At 36.1% G+C, this 13,399-nt stretch overlaps 1 protein-coding gene across 1 annotated transcript in view; it reads left to right on the top strand.

The window, feature by feature from the left end:
* COPB1 (COPI coat complex subunit beta 1) overlaps positions 1-13,399 on the top strand; it is a 54,124-nt gene that overhangs the window by 1,263 nt on the left and 39,462 nt on the right. The window contains exons 3-7 of the mRNA XM_066251013.1: positions 5,099-5,328; positions 6,079-6,248; positions 7,779-7,893; positions 9,426-9,518; positions 11,979-12,116. Of these exons, the coding sequence (XP_066107110.1) occupies positions 5,099-5,328; positions 6,079-6,248; positions 7,779-7,893; positions 9,426-9,518; positions 11,979-12,116 (746 nt within the window). The remainder of the gene's footprint in view (positions 1-5,098; positions 5,329-6,078; positions 6,249-7,778; positions 7,894-9,425; positions 9,519-11,978; positions 12,117-13,399) is intronic.

The following is a 13,399-nucleotide window of genomic DNA, read 5'->3' as shown; positions in this document are numbered from 1 at the left end:
AAAGTAAAAGTAATAATTTAGTTGTTAGATATTCCTAAAAGGAACGTAATGGCTTGTGTAATTTAAATGTGTTACGCTTAAATATCGCTGACAATTCTCTGTAGGTAGCAGGTTGAGATAATGTGTATTTGAATGTCTTAGTTCCAAAGTGCATTTAACTTCATATTACTTAGCTTGTAAAATGAAAAGAACTTTATCCTTTGGGTTCACCACCTGTTGAACAACTGAAGTCAATACTGGAATACACATGTATTTTCTGGAAAAATGTAAGCTTTTTATTTTTAAAGCATTTATGCAAAGGAGAAAGCAAGAAATATCTTTCTGAATTTTAGAAGTGCATATTGTGTCTTTTTGTGAGTGATTCTGTTAAAAAAAAATTTAAGCTGTGGCCAGCTAGCTCAGTTGGTTAGAGCATCATCCTGAAGTGCAGAGGTTGCTGGATTGATGCCCGGTCAGGGCACATACAGGAATTGATCAGTGTACCTGTCTTGCTCTCTTTTTATTAAACACTGTAATATACTGTAAGGTTTTAGCAGAGTAATCATGTACAGGGTCTCTTAACTCCAGCAGTTCAGATTGTTTGCTATGTTAAATCCCTTCGATAGCTGAGTTGGGTGGAGCCGGGCAACTGTCACAGTGTGGTGGGCCTTCATTCTGCAGTACAGCATTCTAAACCCTGGGTGGGCTTGTAGAGTGGGAGATAATATACCTTTCTCTCTAAAATTAATAAAATAAATATTAAAGAAAAAATATTTTAAAGTAATGTACATTCCAAAATAATGAATTGTTTAAATTGAATTACAAAAATAAGTTTAACCTAAACTGGTAACTACTGTTTAAAATAGAGTAGACTGAACACTATGCCTTAGATCTTGAAAGTATCTTTTAGAAGATAGTTTGCAGTTTGAAAGGAGACAATATTTTACTTATGTATTCCCACCTTATGATAAGTAATAATGGGCCCTGGCCGGTTGGCTCAGCGGTAGAGCGTCGGCCTAGCGTGCGGAGGACCCCGGCAGAGCTTCGCCCCACGGTGGGCGTGCCCGGTGGATCCCGGTCCGGCGCATGCGGGAGTCTGACTGTCTCTCCCTGTTTCCAGCTTCAGAAAAATGCAAAAACAAAACAAACAAAAAAAAAAAGCAAAAAAAAAAAAAAGTAATAATGGAATAACGCCTCATTTTAGTTTACTTACTAGATTTCTGTTGAGATTTTTTTTTCCACTGATTGATTTTAGAGAGGAAGGGAGAGAAAGAGAAAGAAGGAAGTGTTCATTTGTTGTTTCACTTAGTTGTGCATTCATTGGTTTCTTCTCATATTTATCCTGAGCAGGGATGGAACCTGCAACCTGGTGTTTCTGGACAATGCTCTACCAACTGAGCTAAACTGCCCAGGCAAGGCCTATTTTTAGAGAAGGAAAAAGAAACCCTCTTTTATGGCATTTAAATTGATACCCTTGTATTAAAAAGCCAAAAAAATACATATTTACATAGTAGAATGGAATTCAAAATAATGAATAACTACTGTTAAAAATAGAATAGACCCCCAAAATATTATTTTTAGACTCCTAAAATACTTAAGATAGTAGCTGGGAAGATAAAGAACAAAACTTGTTCTTAATTGTAAGCAATACCCTTTTTTTTTCTTAAGTGAGAGAGGAACAAAGGAAGGGAGAGAGATGAGAAGCATCAGTTCTACATTGTGGTACCTTAGTTGTTCATTGTTTTCTTTCTTATATGTGCCTTGATGGAGGTGGTGGTGGGGGCTTCAGCCAAGGCAGTGACTCCTTGCTCAAGCCAGTGACCTTGGGCTTCAGGCTAGCAACCATGGGTCATATCTGTGATCATTGTTCAAGCTGGTGAGCCTGCACTCAGGCCAGTGACTTGGGATTTCAAGCCTGGGTCCTCAGTGTCCCAGGTCGATACCCTATCCATTGTGCCACTGCCTGATCAGGTGCAATACCCTTTCTTAATTACTGCTGCCTAAACTACCCTTTTCTAACCAATAAATAGTCTAAAATATTATATATATATTTTTGACTTTGTCTTAAAAAGTTTATAAGTAGTTTCCAATGTGAGTAACAAATACTTTTTTTTTGTTTATTGAAATACTAAGTTTCTTTATCTACACTTTTCTGTACCTTTAATCACTGGATATGATGACAGTACCTTCCCTGGAGTATGAACCACTTAGTATATTCTGGTGAATTTGAATTGATAGTTCAAATTTTCCATATTTTTGGTAATGTGCATAAAGGGACAGAGTTTTGAAAATTTTGAAGTGGATAAAGGCATCCCTCACCTCATTTTGAATTGTTAGAATAAATGGTGTTGGGGAGCCTTCAAATATAAATAGTGTAGATTTTTTACAAGTTTGCCATTAAACTTTTAAAACTTAACCTATAATCTCTCCCTCTCTCTCTCTCTTTCCCCCAGAAAAAAAAATTTCAAAAAATAAATAAAACTTAACCTGTAGTTACAAGTGGTGTTTTATCCTGCTAACCTTTTAGGATATGCTAATTTGTGAAATGTAGACAAAACTGGGACAGAAGAAGCCATCAGCATTATAGTGATACAGTTTTATGCCGCTTCAGAAAACAAACAGATTAGGGAAAAAAAATTTTATACTCCTTTATACTATCAAACAGATTAGGGGAAAAAAAAATTTTATACTCCTTTATACTATCAAACAGATTAGGGGAAAAAATTTTTTTTTAATTCAGAAACAAAGCTTTGGGACAAAGGGAGGAAAACCTGTATTGGCTTAGTGAATACAGTTTTAGCCACTTAGAACTTTACCTAGTCTGTCTTATTTTCGTGGTTATAGGTATTAGCTACTGCCATCTCTCCTGATACCTTCTTTTTATCATCTTCACAGTCTTAACTGAAAATTTGCCCAGATTGATACTCCATCGTTTCACATTTATTTATTTATTTATTTATTTTTTTGTATTTTTCTGAAGCTGGAAACGGGGAGAGACAGTTAGACTCCCGCATGCGCCCAACCGGGATCCACCGGCACGCCCACCAGGGGCAATGCTCTGCCCACCAGGGGGTGAAGCTCTGCCCCTCCAGGGAGTCGCTCTGTCGAGACCAGAGCCACTCCAGCGCCTGGGGCAGAGGCCAAGGAGCCATCCCCAGTGCCCCTGGCCATCTTTGCTCCAATGGAGCTTCGGCTGCAGGAGGGGAAGAGAGACAGAGAGGAAGGAGAGGGGGAGGGGTGGAGAAGCAGATGGGCGCTTCTCCTGTGTGCCCTGGCCGGGAATCGAACCCGGGACTTCTGCACGCCAGGCCGATGCACTACCACTGAGCCCACTGGCCAGGGCCTCGCATTTATTTCTTGATTTGATATGGTACACAGCAATTTTTCATATGGAGCAGGAGATATAATACTCTGAAGCAGAGAGATTGCATGGGAAGTTATTTAATTTTAAACAAAAATACCCTTATGGGATAAATTCAGCAATAACCCCTCGCTCTGTATTCAGTTCAAATACCTGAGAACATTCTCTGTCCTGCAACATGTTAAAATATACTAAGCAAGGAATAGATAATTAACCTTTGGGGGCTAGAATGAACTTTTGATTTACCTAGAACAATTATTCTGAGGTTTAAATCCTTTTTATAACTACAGACTGCTCATTCATAGTCTCTTCTTAACAACAGCAAAGAACTCTTTTATTTAATAGCCACTTTGCTCTAATTATTATTTTTTTTAAGATTTTAATCATTCTAGAGGGGGAGGGAGAGAGAGAGAGAAAGAGAAAGAAGGGGGGAGGAACAGGAAGCATCAACTCTCATTGTGCCTTGACTGGGCAAGCCCAGGTTTTTGAACCAGCAACCTCAGCATTCCAGGTCGATGCTTTATCCACTGCGCCACCACAGGTCAGACTCCTCTTTGCTATGATAATTGGAAATTTATTTCTAGTTCTGTTTTTTTCCTCACGATAATTCTTAAGATTATTAAAAACTTGTCATTCTTCTTTGTCCTTTCTTCTAGATACTTGTTTATTTTTATGATCAAAACAACTGTAGTGGTATTGTGCTTGTCTCTTATATTTCTGCATTTGAATTTTGGATTTGAAAGATTTTTGAATACCACAAGTTCATCAATATTTAGGGTGCTTGTCTCATATTTTTGCCTTTGAATTTTGGATCCAAAAGATTTACTGTAAATTCTTTAGTAGTCAATGATATTGATGTGAAGTTATGGATTGTTTTGCATAAAATACTTCATAGTGCATTTTAAAAAAAATTATTTTAGTGAGAGAAGAAGGGAGAGAGAGACTGAGACAGGAACATTGATCTGTTTCTATCTGTGCCCTGACCAGGAATTAAATCAGCAACTTCTGCACTTCAGGCTGATGCTCCAACTAACTGAGCTATCTGGCCAGGGCTATAGTGCATATTTTTAAAGCTAATTAAGAGTAAACAAACATCTTATCTTAAATATGTTATCCTTAATTCTAAACAGTGGCTGGTAATCTAGTACATTTAAATTTTTTTCAATTTTTTAGGTAATTTCTTAAAGATTTTAAAGTTTTATAGCCTATAGGAATATTATGGGATCTTGAAATTAACTTAGTTTTTGGTCCCAGTCTTTTTGAGTTTGAGGATCTTCCTAATGTTGAAAACATGCCACTTACCCTCACCCCCACTACCTAGCTGCCCTTGATAGTGGTTATAACTTCAGTTGAGAAAATATATACTGACCGAAAGCTATTTTGAACTCAGAAGCACTTAATAGCATTTATTTACATTTTGAAAAATAGCTGGATGTATGTTTGAGACATACATTCTTTAGTATACCTGTAAATTTATGGTCCCTGAATTAATTTTATTGGTTAGGGACCAGAGATCTAATCCAGTGCCTTCACATTATATGTAAAGAATCATGAGGTTCACAGATAAATCACTCATGTAAAGTCATAGCTTGTTTATGGCATGACCAGGTTGAGCACCCTTGCTACTTGGGTTAGTGCCTTTATTACCATTGCTGCTGATGAAGTGAGAAAATGTTTTATTTTGTTAATTGTTTTAAAAATTATCTGAGAAATTTTCTTTTGAAATAATTATGCTTTATTTAAAAATTTTCAAATCAGAAAAAGGAGATGTGAAGTCAAAGACTGAAGCTTTGAAGAAAGTCATCATTATGATTCTGAATGGTGAAAAGCTTCCTGGACTTCTTATGACCATCATTCGTTTTGTGCTACCTCTTCAGGATCACACCATCAAAAAATTACTTCTGGTTTTTTGGGAAATTGTTCCTAAAACCACTCCAGATGGGAGACTTTTACATGAAATGATCCTTGTATGTGATGCATATAGAAAGGTAAAGCAAACTGTAATTATCTATAAATATTGCTTTGATTTTAGATAGTTGTAAAATTGGTGGCAGGAGCTTTTTTCTTAAGAGAGAGAGACACACAGAAAGGAAGAAGATATGAGAAGCATCAATTCTTAGTTGCAGCACTTTAGTTGCTCATTGATTGCCTTCTCATATGTGCCTTGACCTGGGGGCTACAGCAGAGCAAGTAACCCCTTGCTTGAGCCAGCGACCTTGGGCTTCAAGTCAGCGACCTTTGGGCTCAAGCCAGTGACCATGTGGTCATGTTTATGATCCCGCACTCAAGCCAGATGAGCTCGCACTTAAGTCTGTGACCTTGGGGTTTCGAACCCGGGTCCTCAGTGTCCCAGGCTAGCACTGTATCCACTGCACCACCACCTGTTCAGGCAGGGACTTTGTTTTAATTTTTAAAATTAAGTCTTGGATTAAGAGGTAACTTTAATTATTATGAACTGAAGTTGTAAAGAATGATTGTAAAAAGTTTTATTTTTACTTTTTCCAGACATTTTTCATGCATTTTTATGTTAATAAAAAACAATGACATAGAATATAAGACATTGATATAATAAATTAAAATTGCTTTATTCAACAGGAATCTGAAGAAAATTATCTGATAATCTAGGTCCTTCTCCTTAAACCTACTTTCTGATTTTTTTGTCGTAAAACTTTGCATTAAAAAATTTTTTTTGGTAAAAGGCTAGACCTTAACATTTCCTATTTAAAATTTTATATTAGGATCTTCAGCATCCTAATGAATTTATTCGAGGATCTACTCTTCGTTTTCTTTGCAAATTGAAGGAAGCAGAATTGCTAGAACCTTTAATGCCAGCTATTCGTGCTTGTTTGGAGCATCGTCACAGCTATGTTAGAAGAAATGCTGTTTTGGCCATCTATACCATCTATAGGTAAATAAAGACACTCTTTTGGCCTAGTTCTGTGTGGACAATTCTGTCCTTTAGACTAGATGTTCCAAGTGGTTCCTTATCAATTATATGTAGCTTGCAGGTGTGTTTTGTTTTACCTACACAAGGGTTTTTCCTTATTAAGTTGTCAGTTTGAAAAGTCAGAAAATCTAGGAACACTGGATCCAGTTTTCTGCATGACAATAATCAGCTGAAATTCATTGACAGTAGCTCCCTTTAACCAGGTTGTTCACTTTCCAGTTTATGACGGTGCCTATTGTTTGCAGTTGTATTACTTCAGCACTCTGAATTAATTTATCAATTTAGCCCATACAGGCTTTAAGGTTTTGAGTTCTGACAATTTAGAATTCTCTTTTTGTGGAATGTGGATCTTTTTATACTTAGAGGCCTTAAGGAGGGAACTTTTTTAATAGGACGGGTTATAATTCTCAACTAATTCTTGTTCTTAGAAAGCTGAGGAGTTTAACAATTCAAAGAACCAGTTAGATGAAGTTAGAATGCTTGGTTTTTACAATCACTGGTGTCAATCCATTTAGAAGTAGGATGTAATTATTATAAATACCTTTGTACTTTAATAGTTGATTGTTATAATTTCATAGTTCTCTGTTATATTATGTTGGTTATCTAATACTGTTATATTAGATTTTGTTACCTGTTAAGGAATTAGTATTGTGGTTAGTAACATAAGTGGTGTTGTAGTTAATATTGTAGATTTCCTTGAACGCTACCATACAGACTACACAAATTTTAGTATCTAAACAAAAGAACATGCACAAAAATTATGCCATTTATAAGACAATTGGAAATTTGAACACTGTCTATATAATATTTAGGAGTTGTTACATCTTTAAGAAATAATAAAGGTCTTATGATTAGTTTAAAGAAGTATCTTTGTTTTAGAGAACATACCAATATATTTACAAAAGAAATAATAAGTGGTTTGGGATTTGCTTCAAAATAATATGAGAGGAAAGGAAATGTGGAGGGGTATCGCTGAAACCGGAATGGCTATGAATTAATAATTCTTGAAAGTAGGTGATGGTTTTTAGTAAGCAGGTGTTCATTATTCTATAGACTAGAAATTCTTAAAAATTTCCCAAATAAGAAGTTGGTAATTAAATAAGTAAATAAATACAGTGCATGCTTAGTAAAATTCAAGGGACAATTTTTTTTCTCTGATAATTCTCAAGGATCTTTTCAGTACCTTGATGTCATGAGCATTGATATTACATTCCTAAAGTGTATGAAAGACAATTATTTGAGATAGTCCGTTGATAGATAGCATGTTGAATGAATTAACATTTTCTGTATTGAACTAGAAAAGTATAATTTAATAACTTAATAGATTCCTACCCACAATTTTCTACTTGATTTAAAGTTTTAAAAAGCAAAACAGTTGATGCTATTATAAAGTTTGATAAAGATTGATTTTGGTAGTGGCCAGAGAGTTACTAAAATAAAATAACAAAGTACGATTTTATTAAACATGGATGTTACCTCTTTTATTTCAAGAAATTTTGAACATCTTATACCTGATGCTCCTGAACTGATACATGATTTTCTGGTGAATGAGAAGGATGCAAGTTGCAAAAGGAATGCATTTATGATGCTAATTCATGCAGATCAGGTGATGTACTTTTTGAAAAAAAAATACTTTTATGACTATTTAAATGACAATTAAAAGCATTATATAGGCCTGATCAAGTTTTTAGTCAGTAATTTTGTTTATAGTACATGATTTATATACTTTTAGATTTTTGAACTTGATTTGTATAAAAATAGTGTTTTTTCTTTTTTGTATTTTTCTGAAGTGAAAAGCAAGGAGACAGATTCCTACATGCACCTGACTGGGATCCACCCAGCATGCCCACCAGGGGGCGATGCTCTGCCCATCTGGGCCATTGCTGTTGCAACCTGAGCCATTCTAGTGCCTGAGGCGGAGGCCATGAAGCCATCCTCAGTGCCCGGGCCAACTTTGCTCCAATGGAGCCTTGGCTGCGGGAGGGGAAGAGAGAGATAGAGAGAAAGGAGAGGGGGAAGGGTAGAGAAGCAGATGTGTGCTTCTCCTGTGTCCCCTGGCTGGGAATCAAACCCAGGACTTCCATAGTGTTTTTTCTTCATCCTTCTCTGGAATATTGCTCATATATATATATTATATATAATATATATATATATATTTGTTTTCAAAGTAAACATTGGTGATGTATTTAAATAACCACTTCATAGGTTTTCTGGATTGAAATTATGGCTATATTCTGTAGCCCTCTACTTTGGGGCTTTGATGCCTGTTTTTTCTTCTCTTGGTATAGATCTAAAATTGTTTAGTAAAGAAAAAGAGTAGCTTTGTATAGGTTTACCCTGAGCCATGTCTCCAAAGAAGGGTGGCCTTCAATGTAGATATGGGTTTTTTACTAGTCTCTTTAAATTTCATAAGTGAATATCAGCTCTACATTCAGCTCTGCTGGAGGTTAGCAGTGACTGCACACCATGGTAGCATCTAATCTTGGAATTTTTGCTATCTAGTATTTATCAAAATGTGGGAAATAATGTACATGAAAATTGAAAAAAAATGGAGTCTGTTTATTCCTCTGAAATCTAGATGCAGCCATTTTATCTTTGTAAACAAGATTATAAGTTACTTATTTAGGTCACAGTGTTTTGTCATCTTGTAGAGTTGGTTTTAGTGATCTCAGTTTTGGTATTACCTACATAAAGAGACCTAATCAGAAATAGTTCAATAAAATTTGTTGATACTTTTGTTGTAGAGATGTTTGTTGAGGCCATTGTTCTCTATATCACAATGCTCGGTGTATGAGAATCAATGAGATTTTTCTTCACAGTCTCCAAAGTAGGAAGAACTGTTTCCTGATTGTATCGATTCCCTGAATCCTGTTCCCTGGTTACATAGTGTTTTTCTCCGTGGATTAGCTGCTAGAAAACTCAGGCCTCAGATTTGTGACCCATTTCTACAACATATATTTGACTTTATGGCTTATATATTTGTGCTAACCTTCATTTTTTTCCTTTTGGTTAATTTTTATTTGCCTTCTTTTTCCTCATTTGTATTCTATTTAATTGTGTACATTTTTATAAGTTGCATTAAGTCCTTTTATTGAATGAGGTGGAGTTTGATAAATGTATTCTTTTTTTTTTTTTTAGGATCGAGCTTTGGATTACCTAAGTACTTGTATTGACCAAGTTCAGACATTTGGAGACATTCTTCAATTGGTTATTGTTGAGCTAATTTATAAGGTAAGGCTAGACTATGATGGGTAAAATAAACTTGAATCATTTAAGATAAGGTTAAATAGTCATTCTGGGAAGCTGTTTAATTGCTAGGATAAAACCTTTTAATAGGAATATTTTATAGCATGGCCTGTTTTAAATAATTTTTTTAAACTTTTTTCTCTGGTTTATTGTATTTTTCAAGTACTTGCATTCATTCTTTCTAAACCTCTGTAAAGAATTCCATAAAAACTGCCTGGCCTGTGGTGGTGCAGTGGATAAAGTGTAGACCTGGAAAGCTGAGGTCGCTGGTTTGAAACCCTGGGCTTGCCTGGTCAAGGCACATATGGGAGTTGATGCTTCCTGGTCCTCCCCCCTTCTCTCTTTTCCTTCTCTCTCTTTCTTTTCTCTCTAAAATGATTAAAATCTTTTAAAAAATTCCATAAAAACTCATGGCTTGGGCCCTGGCCGGTTGGCTCAGTGGTAGAGCGTCGGCCTGGAGTGTAGAAGTCCCGGATTCGATTCCCGGCCAGGGCACACAGGAGAAGCGCACATCTGCTTCTCCACCCCTTCCCCTCTCCTTCCTCTCTATCTCTCTCTTCCCCTCCCACAGCCGAGGCTCCATTGGAGCAAAGATGGCCCGGGCGCTGGGGATGGCTCCTTGGCCTCTGCCCCAGGCGCTAGAGTGGCTCTGGTCGCAACAGAGTGATGCCCCGGAGGGGCAGAGCATCGCCCCCTGGTGGGCGTGCCAGATGGATCCCGGTCAGGCGCATGCAGGAGTCTGTCTGACTGTCTCTCCCCGTTTCCAGCTTCAGAAAAATACAAAAAACAAACAAACAAACTCATGGCTTGACTCAATGCAGCTGCATTTCAGAAATTGTTATATGCCACTCAGTCACTGAAAAGGTTATGAATAAGGTTTGGAATGAAATTTAAGATCTTTTCTTAAGTATATACCAAACTGCTTTAGAAATCTAAAAACAAGAAAAGCCATAAATACTTTTTATGTTCTCCATTTGTAAAAGAGAAGAGAGACTAAATATGTTTCTATGACATTGTAGGCCACTGACTAATGGAAATCTAAAACTAGATAAGAAATTTGGTTTTAAAATGAAGTACTTTATTGACAACACTTTAATTTTATATGTGTTTTGAAAGAAGTGATTATATCTTAATGCTCTGATTAAGTAAAACATGCAATAATATGTATTTTTGCTATTGATACCATTGGAGGCCAACATAATACATGGTAAGAATGACTTTTATCCACATCCCATTATTAAATAGGATGATGTAGATAAAAAAATACTCATAGTAAACACTACTAACTTATTATAGCCATCTTTGCTTCTGAAGGAAAGAGGCCCCTTTTAACACAATACCAGTCATATGAAATTAGCTAATTTAAGATGAAACCAGAACTGTAAATATATACTTTCTTTTCACTGATATGTATAGTTTAAGGATGCCTCTGAGGTTCTCAAAAAGGGGCTCTCTGCTACCCATTGACTTCTTTGTCTTACTAGTAGGATCAAGGTTATAGTAGGAGGGAATAGTTTTTGAGTCATAATGGAGTAATAGAGATTTGACTGGATACAGTTTTGAATAATTAACATAAATACTAACTTAAAAGAAAAAAATAAGTGATATTTTTTTCACAGATAAAGGCATGCATTAAGGTGCATTTAGAACAGGATAGAAAGTTTTAGTTGTCTCCCCAATATCAAATATAGTCACAAATAATTAGCAATACTTTAAAAAGAGGTTATCTTTCTTGCTTTAAGAACTGCTACTTTCCTTTTATCAGCTATTAAAATTTATATAATCCATCATGTTTCCCTTTTTGACATGATACCCAGAATAAAAATTTAGGGCCAAATGTAATATCCCATTATAGTACCCATGTTAGTGTACTTGATTAAGGTATTGTTGTCCTTGCTTTTGTCCTTTACATTTCCTCTTTCTACTTCACTTGTATATATCAGTATTCACTTGTATATAGTATGCATCTTTTATTATAAGTAATCTGAGAACCTCTTGTGAAGGAGTAAAAATAGAAATTATTATTGAATGGATAAATGAATGAGTAGCTGCAATGATTTTTGAAGTAAAACCTGTTTCTGAAATTACCAGTGTTGGGTCACAATGTCTCATCCTCTGTGGGTTGGCATCTTTAGATGTTTTTATAAGACTATTCTTAGCTTTCAAGTTAAGAAAACTAGCATCTCATAAACTGACATCTATTTTAAAAAATGTATTTGATGGGTGCTAAACTTATCGGGGCACTCACTTTGTAAATTATGCAAATGTTTAACCCCTGTGCTGTACGCCTGAAAGTAATATAATATTGACCGTCAACTAAATTGAAAAATAAAAAAAATGAAATAATAAATCATAAAAGGTATAAAAATAAATAAATAAATAAAATATTTATTTAAAAGCAGGTGTTCATAAAGTTAGTTGAAATCTAAATGTTGTCTTCTCCAGGTCTGTCATGCTAATCCATCAGAAAGGGCTCGATTTATTCGCTGCATCTATAACTTATTACAGTCATCTAGCCCTGCCGTAAAATATGAAGCCGCTGGGACCTTAGTGACACTCTCTAGTGCACCTACTGCAATCAAGGTACTTCTTATTTCTTGTGGTACCTGGTAGATGATAGATACTCTTTCTTATCATGTTTGATTTAGCGACATTGCAATTTACTACATGGTTACATAGCATTACATGGCATGGAGATAACAGCTATAAATTTCATAAAAACAGGGTGAGGTGAAGGGTGTAAAGAGGGACATATATGGAAAATTTTTGACTGGGTGATGGGTAAACAACATAATCAACAGTTCAAATACTATAGAAATGTTTACTTGAAACCTATATACTCTTATTCATCAATGTCACCCTGTTAAGTTTAATTATCTAAATAAAAAATTTTTTTAATTCCATGAATTTATTTGATTCCTTACAGTCTGACTTTCCTTCTTTTCTTCCTTCCTCCTTTCAAACAGATATACATTGAGAGAAAGAGAGACAGAGAATACCAATATTTCTAGTTTTAGGAGAATGATTCTGGTATTTTAAGATCTCTCCTCAGCCCTGGCTCGGTGACTTGGTTGTCCTGACACACCAAGGTTGTGGGTTTAATCCCTGGTAGGTTGGGACACAAACAAGAATCAACTAATGAATACATAAGTGGTGGAACAACAAATCGATGTTCTCTTTCCCACTTTTCCCCCCCTCTGTCAAATGAATGAATTAAAAAAAAAAATTTAAATCACATTTCTTAAAACAAAAAACGATCTCTCCCCATAGTTTATGTAAGAACCTTTATCTGAGGGAATGAATTCTGGATTCTAAGTGATGGATCCAGAAATGGTTCCAGTAAGTATTTTCAATAATGGAATATTACCTTTCTCTTCTTTAGTTCATTAAGACTGCCTGACCAGGCTGTGGCACAGTGAATAGAGTGTTGGACTGGGACACAGAAGACCCAGGTCCGAAATTCCAAGGTCACCTGCTTGAGCGCAGTCTCATCGGGCTTGAGCACAGGCTCACCAGCTTGAGCATGGGGTCACCGGCTTGAGCGGCTTGAGCGTGGGATCATAGACATAACCCCATGGTCGCTGGCTTGAGCCCAAAGCTCACTAGCTTAACAAAGGATCACTCGTTCTGCTGTAGCCACCCCCCCCCCCCCCCCCCCCCCCCCGTCAATGCACATATGAGAAAGCAGTCAATGAACAACTAAGGTGCCACAACAAAGAATTTGATGCTTCTCATCTCTCTCCCTTCCTGTCTGTCCATCCCTATCTGTCCCTCTCTCTGTCTATGAGAAACCCCTACTATATTCAGAGAATGAATTGTTCTAGAAAGCCAGATTGTATAAATAGGAGAATTTAATGCTAAATACA

Source organism: Saccopteryx bilineata, chromosome 1 (genome assembly GCF_036850765.1).
Source record: "Saccopteryx bilineata isolate mSacBil1 chromosome 1, mSacBil1_pri_phased_curated, whole genome shotgun sequence".
Lineage (NCBI taxonomy): Eukaryota > Metazoa > Chordata > Mammalia > Chiroptera > Emballonuridae > Saccopteryx > Saccopteryx bilineata.
The sequence above is the reverse complement of the archived record's forward strand: the minus strand, read 5'-3'. Positions and strand labels throughout refer to the sequence as shown.